Source organism: Capsicum annuum, chromosome 9 (assembly GCF_002878395.1).
Source record: "Capsicum annuum cultivar UCD-10X-F1 chromosome 9, UCD10Xv1.1, whole genome shotgun sequence".
In the NCBI taxonomy this organism is placed as follows: domain Eukaryota; kingdom Viridiplantae; phylum Streptophyta; class Magnoliopsida; order Solanales; family Solanaceae; genus Capsicum; species Capsicum annuum.
In genome coordinates, this window is record NC_061119.1 from 3,903,233 (window position 1) to 3,924,145 (window position 20,913).

General features: G+C 36.5%; 2 protein-coding genes across 5 annotated transcripts; one reads left to right on the plus strand and one right to left on the minus strand.

Annotated features, from left to right (window-relative positions):
- The first annotated feature begins 2,716 nt into the window (after nucleotides 1-2,716).
- LOC107843145 (phosphatidylinositol 4-phosphate 5-kinase 9) lies at nucleotides 2,717-13,833 on the plus strand. 4 transcript variants are annotated; one of them, XM_016687333.2, is made up of 9 exons: nucleotides 2,717-3,154; nucleotides 5,226-6,539; nucleotides 7,719-7,886; nucleotides 7,987-8,152; nucleotides 8,831-8,941; nucleotides 10,867-11,054; nucleotides 11,959-12,116; nucleotides 12,661-12,820; nucleotides 13,332-13,833. In XM_016687333.2, exons 2-9 carry the CDS (start codon nucleotides 5,329-5,331, stop codon nucleotides 13,606-13,608), a joined length of 2,439 nt encoding a protein of 812 aa, XP_016542819.1. In that variant the 5' UTR covers nucleotides 2,717-3,154; nucleotides 5,226-5,328; the 3' UTR covers nucleotides 13,609-13,833. The 4 variants fall into 4 exon arrangements, with proteins under 4 accessions (XP_016542819.1, XP_047251969.1, XP_016542820.1 ...); XM_047396013.1 differs by having other exon boundaries at nucleotides 3,146-3,865; XM_016687334.2 differs by lacking the exon at nucleotides 2,717-3,154 and adding an exon at nucleotides 3,254-3,384.
- Nucleotides 13,834-14,107: 274 nt separating this feature from the next.
- LOC107843146 (splicing factor 3A subunit 2) lies at nucleotides 14,108-19,945 on the minus strand. The gene is made up of 6 exons (XM_016687335.2): nucleotides 19,542-19,945; nucleotides 17,193-17,269; nucleotides 15,325-15,390; nucleotides 15,084-15,158; nucleotides 14,907-14,981; nucleotides 14,108-14,800 (listed from the first exon to the last, which is right to left on the minus strand). The coding sequence occupies exons 1-6, from the start codon at nucleotides 19,861-19,863 to the stop codon at nucleotides 14,378-14,380; spliced, it is 1,038 nt and encodes a 345-aa protein (XP_016542821.1). The 5' UTR covers nucleotides 19,864-19,945; the 3' UTR covers nucleotides 14,108-14,377.
- Between the last annotated feature and the right edge of the window lie 968 nt (nucleotides 19,946-20,913).

Here is a 20,913-nt window from a genome sequence, read left to right on the forward strand (position 1 = left end):
AGTTATCTCAACTATCCAGTCACGACTCATGTCGGTATCCATCTTTCCTTCCTTGACAGTCCGGTGCGCTAAAGTTTCCGCCATGCCCCGGGTCTCGAAATGGATCAAACCATAAAGGTCTTTTGTATGCAGTTTTGTTGTTTCAACGGTTTGAACCCGTGACGTCCTACAGTTCGAACTCAAGATCTTTGATTAAGAGTGGAGTTATCTCAACCATTCAGCCAAGACTCATAACGGTATCCATCTTTCCTTCCTTGACAGATCGGTGAGCTAAAACTCCCGCTATGCCCCGGATCTCGAAACGGACCGTACCATTAGAGTCTTTTGTATGCAATCTTGCTGTTTCAACGGTTTGAACCCGTGACCTCCTATGATTCGAATTCAAGACTTTTAATTAAGAGTGGAGTAATCTCAATCATTCAGCCACGACTCATGTCGGTATCCATCTTTCCTTCCTTGACAGCTCGATGCACTAAAGTTTCCACTACGCTCAAGACCTGGGGATGGACCGAACTATAAAGATCTTCTGTATATAATTTTCCCTTGTATTTTAGGCTGTTTCAACGGTTTGAATACGTAACCTCCTAATATCCATCTTTGTTTTGGTAAAATAAAATAATGTTGAATACATCTTAATCAAGTGTTTATTGAAAAGACAAAAACCTTTTATTAAAAACCTTTTAATACTCTACTATTATATTATTTTTTTCTTAAATGTGGGGTTTAATGTCATTTCAACATCCATAATTAGGCAGGCTTAGTTAAAAATACCTTTTATTGCATAGTTGCTTTTTCTATGAAATAACAGTAGATTTACATCAATTTAGATGTGACATGGTTTAATTATTTAATAATTAAATTAAAGAATTAATTATATATCAGATGGGATAAGTAGGGATATTGCATGAGGTGGGATATCAAATGATACATTTTTTTAAAATTCACGTAAGTCACACACTCTCATTTAGATAGAAAATAAGATAATATCGTAATCATACTGTGATGATAAGTACTTTTTCATCGTTAAATAGAGGTGTGAGTTCGAGGGGCCTCTTTAGCTTCAATGTGAAGAGATTTAATCGAGTCTTAATATGAATATTGAATATCGAGGGAAGAAATAGAGAAGAATCAAAAAGGGAAAATGTTATTTCCTTCGTTTATTTTACTTGTCACGTCTTGAAAGTTTTACTGTATGGAATTATGACCAACACTTTAAGATGTATTTTTATTCATCATATTAATATGAAAACGATAACAATTTATAGTATTGTTTCGAATATCCACATTTAAATTTTATTAAATTACTGTAATTAAATTTAGCTCTAAATATTAATTAAATAAATTGGTTATTCATAAAGAGAAAAAAATTCTTCAAGTTCCGCTTCTTGCTCTTGCTCTTCAATTCAAAAAGACTTGTCGGAAATCACTAGTTGAGTTGGTCCGACCAAGAAAGGCATGGGCATTATTTGGATCGAGCTAGACTACCTAGTGATTTATAAGTACCTTTACTGCACACTTAACTCTCGTGAAGCGATCAAAAATCACTAGTTGAGTTGGACCGACCAATAACGGCATTGGACATTGTTTGGATTGAGCTAGGCTACTTTCGCGATTTATAAGCACCTTTTCCACACACTTAACTCTCGTGAAGCAATCCGATATCACTAGTTGAGTTGGTCCGACCCAAAAAGGTACGAAACATTATTTGGATTGAGCTAGACTATCTAGCGATTTATAAGCACCTTTCCCACACACGTAACTCTTGTGAAGCGATCAAAAATCACTAGTTGAGTTGGTCCGATCAAGAAAGGTGTGGGGCATTATTTGGATCGAGCTAGACTACCCAGCGATTTGTAAGTACCTTTACTGCACACTTAACTCTCGTGAAACGATCGAAAATCCCTAGTTGAGTTGGTCCGATCAAAAAGGGTACGAGACATTATTTGGATTGAGCTAGACTACCTAATAATTTATATGTACCTTTACTGCACACTCAACTCTCGTGAAGCAATCAGAAATCACTAGTTGAGTTGGTCCGACCCAAAAAGGTACGAAACATTATTTGGATCGAGTTAGACTACCTAGAGATTTATAAGCACCTTTCCCACACACTTAACTCTCATGAAGCGATCGAAAATCACTAGTTGAGTTGGTTCGATCAAGAAAGGTGTGGGGCATTATTTGGATCGAGCTAGACTACCCAATGATTTATTACCTTTACTGTATACTCAACTCTCGTGAAGCGATAAAAAATCACTAGTCGAGATTGGTCCGACCAAGAAAGGTATGGGGCATTATTTGGATCGAGCTCGACTACCAAGTGATTTATAAATACCTATACCGTACACTTACCTCTCGCAAAGCACTCGAAAATCACTAGTTGAGTTGATCCGACCAAAAAAGGTACGAGACATTGTTTGGATCGAGCTCAACTACCTAATAATTTATAAGTACCTCACTGTACACTTAACTCTCGTGAAGTGATTTGAAAATCACTAGTTGAGGTGGTCCAACCAAAAAAAAGGTACAAGATATTATTCGGATCGACCTAGATTACCTAGCGATTTATTAGCACCTTTACCCTTAACTTTTGTAAAGCGAAACATAACAAAACAAAAGTAAACTCAGAAATTAACAATGAAGACTTTTTGCAAGGGCATAAGTGTCTTTACACACCCTTTCTTGTTGGTGTATTTTATCAAGCTTGAGAAGGACCCTATTTATATCTTAGATTTCACAACTAGTATTTTACAACTTCTAAAATGTCATTTTTTTTTTGAAAAATATTTTAATAGCTTTATATTTAATTATTAAATTTATATTAAAGTTTAAATATCAATCTATGATTTACAAACATATAAATATTTAAAAATTATTTTAAATTATATCTATTTTTATTTTTATTTTTATATTTTGAATATCGTGTCAAGTCAAGTGGAACGGAGGGAAATGAATTTTTATACATGTTAAAAAAACTCACAAAAGCCTTAATAATTTGTTGAATTCTTACACTACACTTTTTTTCTATTCTACTTGGGATTTGTCCCAATTTTTTCCAATTTTCATATCATTTTTTCGCTTCTTGACAGGTAAATAAAGTTAACAGAATTCATCTAGAAAAAGGCAAAAATATCAGCAAGTTTGTAACAGAAAGGTGATTTCTTTTTTTGTTTTTAAGTTCTTTTTCAACTTGCTTTTTGAATTTATGTAGTAATATAAAGTTCAAAGTATGCTTCATTTTTTGTATTTTTTGGAAATGAAGTAGATGATTGAAAATATTATTTTGTGATAGTCTTGTTTCAGTATTATCTATTAGTCTATGGGAAATAACTTTTCTACCTTATGGTTATGGATTGTGTGGACCCTATTTTATGAGAATACGGGGTATGTTGTTGTTGTATTTGTGTTGGTGTTTATTTTTCTTGAAATATAATGTTTATAGTTTCATAGAGCTTAAAGTTTGCTTCTTTTTTGTTTTCTTGGAAATGGGGTGTTTAAAGTTTGCATCTTTGTTGAATTCTTGGAAATGGGGTGTTTAAAGTTTGAATCTTTTTTGAATTCTTGGAAATGGGGTGTTTAAAGTTTTTCATTTTTTTCTTTGTTGTTGTTGGAAATGATTTTTTTATTTTGTTCAACTATTTATGTTGGTGTTTGTGGTGAAAAGTTGAAGTCAAACATATTGTTGTTTGGTGGAGAAGATAAGAAAAATGGGTTCAATCAATAAACCTTAGAAGGAAATATCTGCAAAATTTGGTTCCTAATAGAGACAAAAAAACACTAGTTGATTCTTATCTTTTTTGCGTTGGTGGATAGAGTTACTTGGTACCTGGTGCTGGTGGGAGGTGTCTCTAGTGGGACGTGGCAGGTATCTCGTGAATTAGTCGAGGTGCTCAAAAAACTGTCGAAAAAATGTGAAAATTTTTGTGTGAATTAATGTGTTTGTTGCATTCTTAATTCTAAGTTGGATTGTTTCTGAGTAAAGTTTGTGTTTTTGTGATGTGGGATTTTTCTCCAATTGTATAGTAGCTGTATTCAGAAGCTGAAAAAATGAAAAAGCGAGAGAGTTGAAATGAGTTTCTTATAGGAGCTAAGAATTGAAAAGAGGTTGAATTTGATTTTACATTTGTCATCACAAAGATTTGATCGTTTTTGCCCATAAATGCGACGTCAACAACACACTCAGTGTAATTCCACAAGTGGGGTCTGGGGAGGGTAAATTTTATGCAGATCTTACCCCTACCTTTGTGTGGTAGAGAGGCTATACCCGATAGAACTTCGGTTCAAACTTTGCCTATGAATGATAAAAGACGAAATGGGCATGTAGAGGAAATGGTTTGAGCTTATGAATCTAATATAAGATGATTATTCATGAAGCTAATAACTTTGTCGTCGTGTTCTTAACCTTGAATGGTAGCATACTTGAAGAGGCGGAGCCAGAGTTTGAAGCTTATGGCTTTGAGATTCTAGACCTTTTAAGTTAGTGGGTTCAAATTTGTATTCATTCATTGGCAAGGTTTCGATCAAAACTATTGGTTTCGGCTGAACCTGAAGTCCAGCTCCGGCCTGGATACCCGTATTGAACATTCTCAGTTAGTACAATATTAATAGGTTATCACGGAAACACATTTTAAGAGATGTCACGGTGTTGGAAAATACTTATTCCTCTTGCTTTCATGATTGAAGTCACTATGATTCGACGTTACCATTTCTTTGTGAAATATTCCTATTACAGTTTTTCTTTTGTCACTTCATAGGATTGATTAGGACCTTCTGTGTTATTATATCTTGGATAACATTAACAGAGTTCTAAGAATCATCAGAATTTTGATATTACCGTCACCTATTTCATCTCGTGTGTGCTTGTGCTTTTGTCTCCGAGGAGTAAGGAGATCATAAGGGCAGGATAGACTGTTTTGTATATTGAGTTAACAATATTCTTACTTCTACTAGTAGATTTAGTTCTTATTTTCCTTGGAGTTTATATAGGAGATTAAGTTCAACTAATGTTAGAACCTTAGAAGGCATGCATGCAGTTCATGTTACTTAAAGATTATGAACAATCATTGCAAATACTGATGATATCAAAGGGTTCTAGATTGTCGTTTCATCTCTTAACATTAGTAAAAAATATTTACACGTAATATGTTTTCGCTTGTAGTTAGTTGATGCGGTAGATTGATTTTGCTATGAGTAGGTGTTGATTGTTCTGCTTTTTTATTTTTCAGGTCAAAACGAGGAATTTTTTTTAAAACCGGATGTGTGCTTTAGCTTGTCTGAAATTCTTGGTCCCTTCCTATCCAGTATAAACTTGAAACTTTTTGATTATGCATGTCTGGTCTTGGGGTCATTGCTGACACTGTTGAAAGAACGATTACTTTATCGGATAGGACAAAGTCACTTGATTCATCGTTAATTCATGACAATGATATTACCAAATTGATAAATGGCGAAGTTTGTCTTACTTCTGAAACCACCAACTTTAGAGTTGGGGAGCTCTTATTACCAAATGGGGAATCCTATTCTGGGTCACTGCTGGGCAACATACCCGAAGGTTCCGGGAAGTATAGGTGGTCTGATGGTTGTCGGTATGAGGGTGAGTGGAGACATGGGATAACACATGGGCATGGGAAACTAGAATTTCCTTCTGGTGCTGTTTATGATGGTGAATTCTCAGGTGGTTATATGCATGGTGAGGGGACGTATATTGGACCTGATAAAGTGACATACAGGGGCCGTTGGCGGTTGAACCTTAAACACGGTTTAGGATATCAAATGTATCCGAATGGAGACATATTTGAAGGATCCTGGATTCAGGGAATTCCTGAAGGACCAGGTAAGTATACATGGACTAACGGTAATGTCTACTTTGGAAACATGAAAGGAGGGAAAATATCGGGTAAAGGAACTCTCACTTGGATTAATGGAGATTCGTATGAAGGGAGCTGGTTTAATGGTGCAATGCATGGCGTCGGTATGTATACGTGGTGTGATGGTAGCTGTTATATTGGTACATGGACACATAGTCTAAAAGATGGAAAAGGAACATTTTATCCTGGTGGTAGCAGGCTTACGGCTGGTCAAGAATTGTACCTTAATGCTTTGAGAAAACGAGGATTACTGCCAGATCTGAGAAAGCAAAATCAAGTCTCACATATGCATCATGCTGCTTCAGTTGATATAGGAAATGTCAAAGTAAGTGGTAAACTTCCAGATAGCGACCTGTTAAATTTGGGGCAGTCACGGCCGACAAATGTTTCTCTCGAAAGACGATGGAGTCTTGAAGTAGCCATTGAGAAAGTTATTGGACATGATTTAGATGGAGAAATGGATTATGATATGAGTGCTCCAATTTTGGAAAGAGAGTACATGCAAGGCATCCTAATAAGTGAGGTGGTCTTAAATGATCGCTTTTCACCACCATCCAGAAGAGCCAGAAGGAGGCAAAAAAAACTTGTAAGGGAATTAAAGAGACCAGGTGAAGCAATCATAAAGGGTCATAGGAGTTATGATTTGATGCTCAGTCTGCAGCTTGGGATCAGGTGTGTTACTTGTGACTACTGATGAATAGCTCGTGTTTGTCGGAATATGTTTCACTTGTGTCCCCCACACACATGCATGCACGCTCACCCCCCATTTTCGTTTCAGATTATCTCACTTACGCTGGTCTTTCTTTGGTCTAAAGTTTCATTGAGCCACTTGGTTCCTTGACCTATATATTTTCTTATTATTATACAGATCTTTCATATTATTTTGCTAGACTTAATGCATTTAGCAAGCTGCTTTAGGCATGCAGTATTTTCTGTAGATAAGGCTGGAGAACGGATTACGTTGGCATTACATCTGTCTAATAATCACGTGTTGGTCGAGTTTTTATGTGCATATAAAACAATAGTACGAATTTTTCCTATAAGTCTTACTTTTCTTTGTGTCACCATCCATAGATTGAGGACTAGAATATCTCGGAATATCATTGGAAGTGAAAGGAATTTACCAACTTCAAGACGTCGTCTATTTGAGAACTTTAATTAGGATGTACTTGCTTAAAGTTTTATGGTGCCAGTAGTTGTGTGTAAATAAATGTGTTCAAAGGAAGAAACACTGAAACATCAATTGAATAATATTGGTTCTCAAAAAAAATAAAATAAAAATAGTATTGGTTCTTCTTAATGGCCAATTCAGATGGAAGTTTACAACGTAGTCCTTGACTTTTGAAGGGCGGAAAAAGTTAACGTAATGAAAAATTAACTTGGCAAATACTCTGGTGTTTTCTATCCTAACTGTTCTGTTATATTTAGAGTTGCCGTAAACAACCAAATATGTATTCGGGTTTTCAGAAGCACAACTAAGGTAGATTATCAATGCCATAAACAAAGGGGCAACTGTTATAGATAGCATTGGAGTGCTAATATGAATTCGTTTTTCACATGATTTTAACCATCAAGATGGTTTTACATTTCTTCTCCCCTTTCCCGCTCCTGCGAAACTCTGATGTTGCAATAGAGGTTGTTCGACAATCCACTAATATTTAACTTGGATGTAAAAAGATATGTTCAGTTAGGCACAGATAAACCCCTGGATGTGTTACCTTATTTAATTTGATGTACCATACCCAATTTTTCATTGTTCATTCTTGAAGGCAGGCAATCATTTGCCGCACAACTTTATTTGCTCCTTTTTTTATCATATATCAAACCTGTAACCAGTTGAAATATGATCAGATACACTGTGGGGAAAATTACACCTATACAAAGACGAGAAATACGGGATGCAGATTTTGGCCCGCGTGCTAGTTTTTGGATGTATTTTCCTAAAGGAGGATCACAATTGACACCTACACATCAGTCTGAGGATTTCAAGTGGAAAGACTATTGCCCAATGGTCTTCAGGTTGGTGGTTTGCAATATTAGAAGTCCAAACTAGTCTTTTGGGCTTTTGATATGCTGCATACATATGTATCGGAAGTAAAATGGATTTATCTTCTTGTAGGAATCTGAGGGAGATGTTTAAGATTGATGCTGCTGATTATATGATGTCAATATGTGGAAATGATGCCCTTAGAGAGCTTTCTTCTCCTGGAAAAAGTGGCAGTGTATTTTTCCTGTCTCAAGATGACCGTTTCATGATTAAGACATTACGTAAATCTGAAGTTAAGGTGTGTAATCTTGACTTAAATCGATCACCGTCTAGGTTACTCGGACTCTCCGAAAATGTCGCTACACCCATGTCAGATCCTCAAAAAATGTACTGCTTTTGGAGGATACGACACACACCTCGTGGCATTTTTGAAGTGTCCGAGCAAACATAAATCACTGTCACAAGTCACTTTTATCAAACCAGTTGAAATATTTCTGACCTGTTTAATACTTGGCATTTATTCCAGTCTAAGTTGCTCGAACTCTCCAAAAATGTTGCCGCACCAGTGTCGGATACTCCAAAAATGCACTACCTTTGAAGGATCCGACATGCACCCGATGGCATTTTTGAAGAGTCCGAGCAACATAGATTCCAGTTGGTTTCCCCCCTTACAGTTGTAAGATGTACTTAGAATTTTTAGTTTATGTGCTCTGGATCACAATTTTTTTGGTTTACTAGGTTCGTGATATATTATTTATACATGTCAAATGAATTTTTTAATACAAATACTTGGTTTGAGGCAAAGCTACTGGTTCTGTCCCTGCTTATGAAAATAGCTCACGTCTTACATCGGTTAGATTTTGGAAGCTCCTGTGCAGATATCTCTTCTAAAACTTTGCCTGTAACTGTTTATTGGAGTTTCTCTTATATTTTATTTATGAAAAGAGAGCATCATGACCATTGATCTCACGTATAGGTTTTGCTGCGGATGCTTCCGAATTATCATAGCCATGTCAGGACATATGAGAATACTCTCATCACTAAATTTTTTGGACTTCACAGGATAAAACCTTCCAGTGGACAAAAGGTAATATGGATGTAGATTTTAATCTTCACATATAATAAAAGTGACTTTTATTATTTATTTATACTTTGGTTGATAGTGCGTTAAAATGAAATTGTTTGCAACAAATTTTACAGTGACAGAAATAATAAATTACAATCACAAATAAAACATGTAGAAACACGAACATTTTATTAATAACGAATATGGGTACAATTCTGTTCCTCCCTTGATTGATCTCTCATGATTTTCTCCATAATTCGAGGGCCGTAGCGTATTTCTCCATAATTCGAGGGCCGTAGCGTATTTCTCGAACATAGGAATATGGATCTCCATAATTCGAGGGCCGCAACGTATTTCTCGAATATAGGAATCTGGATTTCTTGATGTATTTGATTATCAAGAAAGAGGATTTTGATCTATGAATATCCCGAATTTCTGAGATATTCAAGATGCCTCTTTAAGGGAATATTTGCCTCTTTATATAGGCATAATTCAGGGTTTAGGGTAAATTAAACTCTAAGAACTCTAACAGAATTTGAATTCTTTTGTAGAGTCCCACAAATTTTAGATGTCTACAAATGCCCCTGCTTCAAGGCTTGTCGAAGGGTACTTGATGACGAGTCTTGAAGTATCCATAGAGCTTCCATCTTTACACATATGATTTATGATTTATGAGAGAAGAGATGAAAGGTAGATTTGGTCTCACTAGGCGTGCCAATTTGTTTCCAACATAATTTAAATTTATGGAAAATAAATTTTAACCACAAACAAAAAGATGAAGAAACAAGAATTTTTTATTGATAAACGATTGTGGTTACAAATCTGTTATTTTCTCCGTAATTCGAGGGTCGTTAGTGGCTTATTCTCGAACATAGGATGATCTCTTTCTGAATATCCCGTGATTTTGTAGGATATTGGAGATATTGGAGATCCGATCTTTTTACGAATGCCCATCAGCTTATGGGATATTCAAAATGGTTGATCTTTTTACGAATACCCATGAGTTTATAGGATATTCAAGATGCCTCTTTAAGGGAATATTTGCCTCTTTATATAGGCATAATTCAGGGTTTAGGGTAAATTATACTCTAATAACTCTAACAGAATTTGGATTCTTTTTGTAGAGTCCCACAAATTTTAGATGTCTACAGAAATAAAAAGAAAAAAAGAAAACTTCTCTTATATTGCAACATACAAAAGCTGTTCGGGTTCTAATTGCTCTTCGTTCTTTAATACTCCCTCCGTTTCAACTTGTTTGTCTTATTTTCATTTTAGTCCATTTATAAAGAATGCTTCTTTCTTTTTTTGGCAACTTTATGATTCTAACTTTTCACGTGGCAATGTCTAAGACCACAAAATTACAAGACATTTTGGTACATTTTACATATCTTTAATTTAAGACCACAAGATTCAAAAGTCTTCTTTACTTTCTTAAATTCTGTGCCAAGCCGAAATCAGACAAACAAATTGAAACGAAGGGAGTAATAGATTCTTATGGTAAATTCCACTTGCCAAATTTTCCCTGCCTAGGAGTGAACAGTGAACCTTGCCCACTTTGCTCCTATCGTGACTTGAACTCCTAACCTCTTGGTTGGATGTGGAGTGCGCCTTGCCACTAGAAGAACCTCACATGTATTGCACTACAATTCATATAACGATAATCAAAAACATTTCAAGTTGAATTTTAAAAAGGGGCGTGGAGGGGTATCAAATTTGTGGAGTGGAAGTGAAATCAGAATCTAGCCACACCGTGTGTGTGTGTGTGTGTGTGTCGGGGGCTTACCTTGTCTAGTAAAAGTAGTATTTTCTTCTGGGAAGGCGAACAAGTCTAACATACGCTTCAACAACATATAATTTACATGCATGATGTTGCTTGGAGAGTTTCTTCGGCGAAGATAAAGTCTCTTCGATATAAATAAGGCTAATGATTTTGTGACATTTTGCAGTTCCGCTTTGTAGTAATGGGAAATATGTTTTGTACGGAGTTGAGGATCCACCGAAGATTTGATCTTAAAGGTTCTTCACTAGGACGATCTGTAGACAAGGTTGAAATTGATGAGAACACAATACTTAAGGATCTAGATTTGAACTACTGCTTTTATCTAGAGCCTTCTTGGCGCGAAGCTTTATTAAGGTGAGTGACCTTTAATTAAATATTGTCATTTTCTCTAATGTGCATACGTTTTTTATTTTTCAGTTGTTGTTCTAACTTAAGAGGCTCTATAAAGCTTCTTTTGCAAAGTAGTGTACTTTCTTATGGTAGGACTAGTATTTATTTTTTATTTTAATTTTTTTTGAATGACTCCGACAAGGGTGAAGGGGAGCCTTAAAGTAACTAGTAAAGTTGCTGCCATGTGATCAGGAGGTCACGGGTTTAAGCCTTGGAAACAGCCTCTGGCACAAATGCAAGGTAAGGTTGCGTACAATACACCCTTGTGGTGGGGCCCTTCCCCGGACCCTGCACATAGCGGGAGCTTTAGTGCACCGGACTGCCCTTTTTTTTTACTGTGACAAGTGTGACCCTTGAGTTTGTCTGCCCTTCCGGCTTCCATCGTTTGATTCAAAAATACTTCCAAGTATTTTCACCATGTTTCACAAGATATGACATAGTTTAAAGTCGTTAGTGCATGGAGACATTTGTCTTTTGCACCAGAGTTCATGTTTTTGGGCAGTTGAAAGAAGCCTTATTGTCTACATCACACTCCTTTGGGTTGCGGCCTTTCCTCGGACCCTGCGTGAATGCGGGGTGCTTTGTGCACCGGGCTTCCGTTTTATAGTGTGATGTTGCTGACCATCAAACGTAAAAACAAAACAATAAGATTGCTTCTTCTTCAGAAAGCAACGTTACCTTCTTTTTTATGTTTGACGGTCAGTGACTTCGTAGTAGAGTTATTTAAGTATCTATTCAAATTGCTGAGATTTGATAGTATATTTGAGTTGTCTTTTCATTGTAGTTTAATGGTATAGTAAGTTTATAATACCTTTTAGTATAAAGAGCTTGCACCAGAAACATTTTCAATCTTACAATTCGGATACAGGCAGATCGAAATCGACAGTAAATTCTTGGAGGAACAGAACATTATGGATTACAGCCTCTTGTTAGGTGTTCATTATAGAGCACCTCAACACCTACAATCTCTCATCTCGTGCAGTGGACGCACCACAACAGATGGATTAGAAATTGTTGCAGAAGAAGGTTCGTCTCTGAAAACAAAAAATAACCAACCACATGCGCCTGAACGAACTACTCCCTCTGTTTCAATTTGTTTGTCGTGCTTTCCTTTTGAGTCTGTTCCGAAAAGAGTCTCTTTCCTTTACTGGTACTTCCTTAATTCTAACTAACTTCCCCCATGGCATGTTTTAAGACCATAAGATTAAAGAATATTTTGGTACATTCTACATACCTTTAATTTAAGACCATGAGATTTGAAAATCTTCTTTACTTTTTTAAACTCCGTGCCATGTCAAAACGACAACAAATTGAAACATAGGGAGTACTTTTTAAAGGTTTACCACTGTGACGAACGTAAGTATGACCTGATTGCTGGTGCCTTTTCTGTTTATTTCTGGTTAATAATACAGTCAAATCTGCTTATGTAAACGTAGATACGTAAAGTGTAAGACACTGAGGGAGTATAATTATCTAATCTCTTTGCAAAATTAATAGTTTTATAGATCTTGTTTTGTCTTGGCTTTATGACTGTTTCTATAAACTATTGCTTTTGTTCTTACTACTTCAGAGTCTCTAGAGGATGAAATATTGCCCCAGGGCCTTGTTTTGGTCCCTCGTGGGAGTGACGATAGTGTCGTTGTGGGTTCTCATGTCAGAGGCAGCCGATTACGAGCGTCATCAGCTACTGGTGATGCCGAAGTGGACCTCCTCCTCCCCGGGACTGCAAGGTAAATTTTTCACTAGGCTCGACATTAACATTTTCCCTAGTAAAGTTGTAGCACCCTTGACGTTACAGGGGTGGGGGTGGGGGGGAGTAATTCAAAGGTTTCACAAAAGATCTTGATGACTATACCTTTTAGGAGTACACTGTATATGTTAGGTCAAATATGATATATATGTATACATTGCATATTGAACCCCGTTGACACAAATGAGAATCCATTTCGAACCCTCTTAGTGAACATTCTGCATCCGCCATTGCCAGCTAGAACACACATGACAGTTGGGATTGGCGATATCCAGCAGCTCAGTTTACCCCTCCTTTCATTAGATTGCTAGAGATGCTGTGCGAAAGCCTCTTTGCCTTACTGCGTCTAGTTTTGCTCTCAAGGTGCACGGAAGACTTCATCTACCAGCCTTGTATACTATCTGCAAAATTTAGTTGATCTTTTCATGTTACTATTTTTGGTGTTGACAATCTGTACATTGACTAACTTCATCTCTTTGCGCGTCAAGCAGACTTCAGATTCAGCTTGGCGTGAACATGCCAGCAAGGGCGGAGTATATACCAAAGGAAGGTCAAACGCAGGTGTTCCATGAAGTATACGATGTGGTGTTATACCTCGGGATAATTGACATACTGCAAGAATACAACATGAGTAAGAAGTTAGAACATGCATACAAATCGATTCAGTTTGATTCTCTGTCCATTTCTGCTGTTGATCCAACATATTACTCGAAGAGGTTCTTAGAGTTCATTCGGAAGGTCTTTCCTACACACGCGGTAGCAACTTAGGAAGAATTCGAACACTTCCCCCACCTCAAACCCCCAAGCTGTTAACATGGAAATTCGTTTGGAACATAAGAATTGCTTTTAGCTCTTCTAAGGGGTGCCAGAGGATACATATGTTGTTTGTAATTTATTGAAGAGTGTACAATGCGGATTACTGATTTGTAGTTGATAGCATTGCTTTTCTTCGCGGGTCGTCGGATCCATAATATAAAGTTTATAGATTCATACTACAAACTGAAAGTAAATATGCAATAGTAATGTGGTCCTCTTTGATTTAAACTACAAACTGAAAGTAAATATGCAATAGTAATGTGGTCCTCTAATAAGAGGCCACGCGGTGAAAAAAACAATGGCACGAATAAATCATTTTGTTACGCCGGTGGCATAGATGAGTCATCGTTAATAGTTCGATGGCATATTTGAGCCTTGGGTAATGTGTTAAAAGGATAGCTTAGGTCGAGGCAGCTTCCCCTTCACGTACACCTGAAAGAGATTTTAGAAGTTGGCAACAAATTTACTTTCATTTGATACAGTATCTAAAAAGCAATAAGCTACTTCGAAAATGTGAACAGTATCCTATTACATCTGCCTTAAAAGCCTACCAAGATGGACGAATCGGCGTTATAGATGCGACAGTTTCAGGTAACATAACATGATCTCGTAAGGTTTAACCAGCATCTGACCCCTACCGGAAGAGCGCTACACAAAGTCGAAAATCACTACAAAAGACGAACTCAATGCATTAAAGGTAAGGTAACATGACTTCAGTTCATCAACCCATGTTGGGTGGTGGAGGCGGTGGGCGCATTCCTTGGCCTTGCATCTGTTGACCTTGAAAACCTTGTGGAGGCATCATTGGAGGTCTCCCCATGTGTCCACCTGGAGTGAAATTAGCCATTGCGCCACTGCCAACTGGAGGAGGTGGTGGGGCAGGTAAGTTACCTCCTGGTGGCATAGGTCTAGGTCCGTTACCCATTGGGGGAGGGGGTGGAGGCATTGAACCAGGGGCGGATGGTGGGCCTCTGGGTGGATTTGGAGCTCCAGGAGGAAGACCTTGTGGTGGCGGTGGTGGTGGAGCTTGAGGTGGTGGAGGTAGAGGCCTGGATGAAGCACCAGGTGCTGACAACCCGTTGTCTGTAGGAGCGGTTGGTGGTTTGACAGTCTCGGGTGGCTTAGTCTTGAAGTACAACTGCAACTGAAATTGATGCATCCAGAAGAGCGAGTAAGCATGAAGAAATAAGCGAATATACGAAACCCTTCTGGGCAACTGGGTTGCAAGCTTGTAATTTTAAGAGACTTACAGTAAACATTTTCGAGTCTGGATCCCAATGTGAGAAAAACTTTGGAGTTGATTTGTCGATCTCGGTGCTTGGAACCTGCATAATGCAACAGAATCAATTACATAATCAAACAACGAAAAGTGGAAACACATAATGAGAGGGGGCAAAGATTATGTTCGACCATGAGAAAAAAGTTACCTTAAATGAAATGATCTCATATGGTTCAGCGGCGAACAGAAGAAACTGATATCTTTTGTCAAATGGTTGGATTTTCTGCCCAAAAGGAAAGAGAAACATAAGAAAAATATCTAGTTAATATGTGAACGAATACCAAGACCATTTATTCTCTCACATGAGAAATCAAGAAAAGGGCAATTGAATAGCAATCTGTTAAATACAATAGAACCACCCAAGAAAAAAATATTCTGACAAAACAAACCTGCTCGAAGGAGGACATGAATCGGTGCCTTGGCTTTGTGTTGTCTTCAATCTCAGGATATTCAATCTGCACCACTCACCAACGTCATGAAACTATTAACAAGCACAACACTCCATAAATTAAGAAAAAAGGGAAAACCAAAGGAATGAAAGGTAAATTTAGCTAGTGTCTCATCTGATACTTGACTAGCATATGTACTATGCCAAAAGTGCATTTCTTGCAATCTGCAGTTTTTTAAATATCACGACACATATAACTACTATTATGTATATGAGCTGAGGTTGGTGAATTATGGCAGCCAAAGAAAATAATGGAAGCAAACTATAACTATTATTAAGGAACATATAGACTTAAAACCAACTTTTAAATCATTTTCTTCCATTATGACAGTTTAAATTACTGATATCTGGATGAAGTCATCGTGAACTTGTGATGCATTTATTTTACTGTTTCACCTTCATATAATATCACGAATCCATGCAGTGCATCCGGATGGGACTTAGTCTCTTTGTTGTTACAATGGCCTCCAAAATTTTGAAAGACATGACTTGGTTTTATTTTTTACTTTACCAAAGATGTGCCGCCCAGGTGTGTAATCCAGAGGTGTATTTTTCTACATATAAGGTACACTTACCTCTCTCAAAAACCTATGCCATAACCGCAGCCTACCTATTGGTCTTTAACATAGACTCTTCAGCAAAAACAACTTCTTCAGTTTGATAACTTTCTCTGGGTTCTCAAATTCTTAGCCTAAATAAATATGGTGGCTTATAAGTGGGAATCCGTCAAACTCAAGTTTGCTTGAAATGAAACTAGCAGTCGAATAGTGAATCCATAGTCTTGTAATTGTCAATAGGCTAACTGTAAAACCATCCCCTAATATTAATTAGGTCAAATTCCAACAAATATATAATGCCAACGCATATGCAACTGCAGAACCACTGATTGTCCATCCAACCACATCAAAACAGCATGTTCCAAGATACGGGAGTGACAAGCAAAAAGTAGATTGTATTGAGGAAACCAAAATAGGAAAGGGCTTGTTGATACCTGGGTATCCATTCATAAACACTCAATAGGATGGATAGGTGAAAAAAAGCCTATATTACTTTAATCGAACAACCATCTGGTTCAAGTGCAGTACAGTTTGTGAAGCCCAAATACTTCTAAAATAGACATCTACAGAACTTCTTAAAATCGTTGGATAAATCAATGTAGAATTTCTGGACAGCGCCTTTTTAAAAATATCATACAGCAGTCCAAAGCTCTGAAATTTTTAATATACAGTAAATTTAAACTAATGCAAAACTAATGCCATTGTTATCTTTATACAGTATACTAACAAACACCACCCTCTCCCTAAAACCCGTGGATTTTCCCACTTTGCTTCCTCACGAACTTGAACCCCCAAACTCATGGTTTTGAAGGTAGTTTGCCATTTCCACTAGCCTAACCTTTCCTTCACTCGTTTTGAACTTTCAAATGATAGTTCTGTAGTTCTTCACTTTGGCAGTGAAACTATTCACTTCCCGGCTTCCCGCATAAGTGAAAAAAATTTAAAGTTCATGGATTGAATTTTGTAGTTCATAAAAGTAATTAACGGGTGCATGTTTAATGAATTTATGAATATATATTTAAAATTTGAACCAAATTAAGATTACTTGATTCAATTGATTCTATAACCGATGTTATACTAGTACAAAAGGCAGGGATGTTAGCGAATTAATGAACATTAAGTATGAACCATCGACAGAAAATAATGAGGACCACTGGACTTACATTGGCAGCATACAACAACAACAAAACCAGTATATTCCCAGCATATACGTCATCAAATGAAAGTAAAAGAGAAAAACAGTAAGTCTGACCTGGAATAGAAGAGATCTTTGTTTTGTCTCTGGATCAAATTGCTTGGTCACTCGGTAGCCAGGCCTACCAATTTTAACTGCAGATCCAGCCCATCAAAAATTAGCACACGGCAATCAAGAATTAAGCAAAATGGATAATCAGCCAGCATAAAAGTTCAAAATCTAAAAACTTCTCAACCTGAAAGATGGTCAAAGTATGATGTATCTAATGACATTAATTTATTCACAATCATGTAAATAGCAAGAATCTAGCGCAATGCGTATAGAAAATTTTATACAACCAGCCGGCTAATTTAGAATTAAGGAATAATTGATTGATTTTTTTTCCTCCTAATTGATTGATTGATTAGCTAGGTAAAACATCAAATATTTTTAAGGAAACATGGTCAAGTATCGTCTCATAGAAGGTAAACAAAAATCACCTAATTTATTTGGCCTTGCAAGGATATGAAACATTGCCTCTGAGGGCCTTTATTTGAACTTTGCCGACTCTTGAATGCTAAAAGGAGAATTAATTTCAAGTAAAACTTCGAGAATTCTTTCAATGCAATCAAATTGTAAGGTACATAATTCTTTTTTCTTAACAAATATGGTGTCCATCAGAGAATGCATAGCAAGGAATGTGTGCCATGTGTGTCATAGTCTTATCAATTGGCGTCAAAAACGAGCAATTGGCACCAACGCTGGCAGGTGGCATAGGCATCCCAACACATGTTGTGTCGGGCAGTTACAAGTCAAATGTTATCATGCTACCTTCCACGATCACATGTATCAGGTAGCTTTGTCCATTAACTCTCAAAGCTTAAACTAATGGAAGAAAACTTTGCCGCAACTTAATGTGAACCTTGGTCTCCTTCAAAATTTCTTCTTACTTCATTGACTACTAGGGCCACACAGGTGCAGTGCAGAGTCGTGGCCAAGGTTAAATAAAGAGTTGATGGTCAAATACACACCTGAACTATGACCCATTATTTATCAAAACACACATCAACTATCAGTTGTTCCCATTTTCCCTTTCCTACCTAAAATATTACTACAGTTCACGTAGGAAAAGTGAGCAATTGATAGTTGAGGTATGTTTCAATAAACATTTTGGTACTAATTCAGTTAGAAAAAACTCTACCTGATAGTTTAAGTATGAAACTCGAAAAATGGAATACTTGACGTGTGTTTTTGACACATATTTTATAATTGAAATAAATTGTTAAACCCTAAATCCCATCCCAAATTCAACAAAGTAACAACACTACTAAAATCTCTTCCATATCACCAAAATTAAGTCCCAAATTCAAATAGCACCACTATTACAACCCTAAAAAATAGCTATCGCACTAAATCTCTTACATATCACCAAAATCAAGTCAAAATCAACCCTAAAAATTGCATAAAACCCCAAAATAACTCAATTTTCCTATCAAATCATACCATTTCTTTAGAGAGTGACTTTACGCCTACGAGGCTGAGGTTTTAGGGTTTAATAAAGAAACAATAACACTAAAATCTCTTCCATATCACCAAAATTAACTCTCAAATTCAAATAAAAACACGACTAATGAACCTAAAAAATGTATTTAAAAAATCGATTCACCGTTTCTTCTGAGATTGACTTTGCGTTGATGAGGCTGAGGTTGAGCAGGAGTATCTTTAGCTTCACGAGAAGCTCTCCTAGCTAAATTAATCTAATGCCTTTTTTGAGGAAAATAATTGGTGATAGTTCGGATACGAAACTAGCACAGTCTATATTGTTAACCCCTAACTCCCATCGAAAACTGCACGCATAACCGTCAAATTCAAATAAACACAACTAATTACCCTAAAAACTGCACAAAAGTCACGAAAAAAAGGCGATTTTCTTATTGAACCATACCATTTCTTTTGAGAGTAACTTTGTGTTTATGTGGCTGAGATTGAGCAGGTGCATCTTTAGCTTCTCTCGCAGCTCGTTTAGCTAAATTAGTCTAACGCCTTTTTTAAGGAAAATAGTTGGTGACAGTTCGGATACGAAACTACCAAAATCTATATTGTTAATCCCTAATTCCTATTAAAAACAGCACGTATAACCTCCAAATTCAAATAAACACAACTAATTACCCTAAAAACTACTCAAAATTCACGAAAAAAACCGATTTTCTCATCGAATCATGCCGTTTCTTTTGAGAGTAACTTTGAGCTAGCATCTTTAGATTCACGAGAAGCTCTCCTAGCTAAATTAGTCTAATGCCTTTTTTGAGGAAAATAATTGGTGATAGTTCCGATACAACTAATTCAAATTCAAATTAACACAACTAATTACCCTAAAAACTACACAAAATTCACGAAAAAAAAGCCGATTTTCTTATCGAACCATACCGTTTCTTTTGAGAGTGACTTTGCGCTTATGCGGCTGAGGTTGAGCAGGTGCATCTTTAGCTTCTCTCGCAGCTCGTTTAGCTAAATTAGTCTGATGCCTCTTCCCTTGCGTATGCGCCAAGTAATTCCCTTCATTATTATGTAACGTTAAACACAGCTTACATTCATAGCTTCCCAAATGATTTCTCATGAAATACGGATCTTTCGCTAAGTCTATTGTTTCCAATGCCAACCGGCGCAGCCGTTCACGGCGGTCGATTGCTTCGTTTTGGGCGGAGGCGGCGCCGCCGCTTCCCGGCTTTGATCCCCATTCTCTGTCCATTTGCACGGAAATCGAGGCGAGAAGGAGAGGAGTGGATGGAGGAATGAAGGAAAGAGGAGTTTAAATATGGTTGAGATGACCCAACCCGGTTAGGCTAACGAGTCGGGTCGGGTCAGTAGCAGTTTAGACGATCATATGGATTGGCCCAATATTCCATTTTTTAATGCCCGTTGTGTTAAAATCAAGAAAAATAACACAAACATACGTTTTAACTTATCATATTTACAGAAATATTCAAAGTAATTATAAAAATTTCAACTAATTATATAAGTTCATTATATGTATTATGTATTTTGGCAGACGCAAAATTGACAAAAATATATTGGGAGCTAATTATGTATCTTTATAAAGAAAAAATGTATCTCTGTTGGATATATTATGTATTTCGACAGACCAAAAATCAAAAAGAATATATCGGGAGCTAATTATTCATCTTTATAAAAAAAAAATGGTATCTTCGTAGGATGTATCGAGAGCTAATTATGTATCTCGACAGATCCAAAATCGAAATTTTTAGTAATGGTGCAAGATGTCAAATTTTTCTGTAATTAAGTTCCAAACAGTTGGGATTTATGTTGTTTGCCCAAAAATTTAAGGGAAGGACAAAAATAGCACTTCATTCTAAAATAATTCCACCATAATAGCCACCAAAAACTAATTACCTATAATTAGCCACTAAAGTAATTCCTACTTTTAGCCATTTCAATGTAGGCTTCGTCTCCTTCTCTATTTTTAAATTTTTTTTATTGTTTCATTTAAAAAAATGTTGTCCATTTTCTTATAAAAAACGAATTCAGCTTTCTATTTTTATTATTTCACTACTATATTTTAAAAATATATATATATATATATATATATATATATATATATATATATATATATATCAAAATGGTATAAATGTTGTATCAATTTGATAAAGGGACTGTATATGTATGTGTGAGTTCCATCTCTTTTGAAAAAGTATATCAATGTGGTATAACCGTTGTATCAATTTAGTATAGAGATTGTGTATGCATGCATAGGTTCCATCACTTTTGAAAAAGTGTATCA

Coding starts and splice junctions, on each gene's coding strand:
- LOC107843145 (XM_016687333.2), top strand. CDS start 5,329: ATGTCTGGTCTTGGGGTCATTGCTGACACTGTTGAAAGAACGATTACT. Junction 6,540..7,718: donor AGTCTGCAGCTTGGGATCAG/GTGTGTTACTTG, acceptor AAATATGATCAG/ATACACTGTGGGGAAAATTA. Junction 7,887..7,986: donor TATTGCCCAATGGTCTTCAG/GTTGGTGGTTTG, acceptor ATCTTCTTGTAG/GAATCTGAGGGAGATGTTTA.
- LOC107843146 (XM_016687335.2), bottom strand. CDS start 19,863: ATGGACAGAGAATGGGGATCAAAGCCGGGAAGCGGCGGCGCCGCCTCC. Junction 15,391..17,192: donor AAAGATCTCTTCTATTCCAG/GTCAGACTTACT, acceptor TGAGTGGTGCAG/ATTGAATATCCTGAGATTGA. Junction 14,801..14,906: donor CAGACTCGAAAATGTTTACT/GTAAGTCTCTTA, acceptor CATCAATTTCAG/TTGCAGTTGTACTTCAAGAC.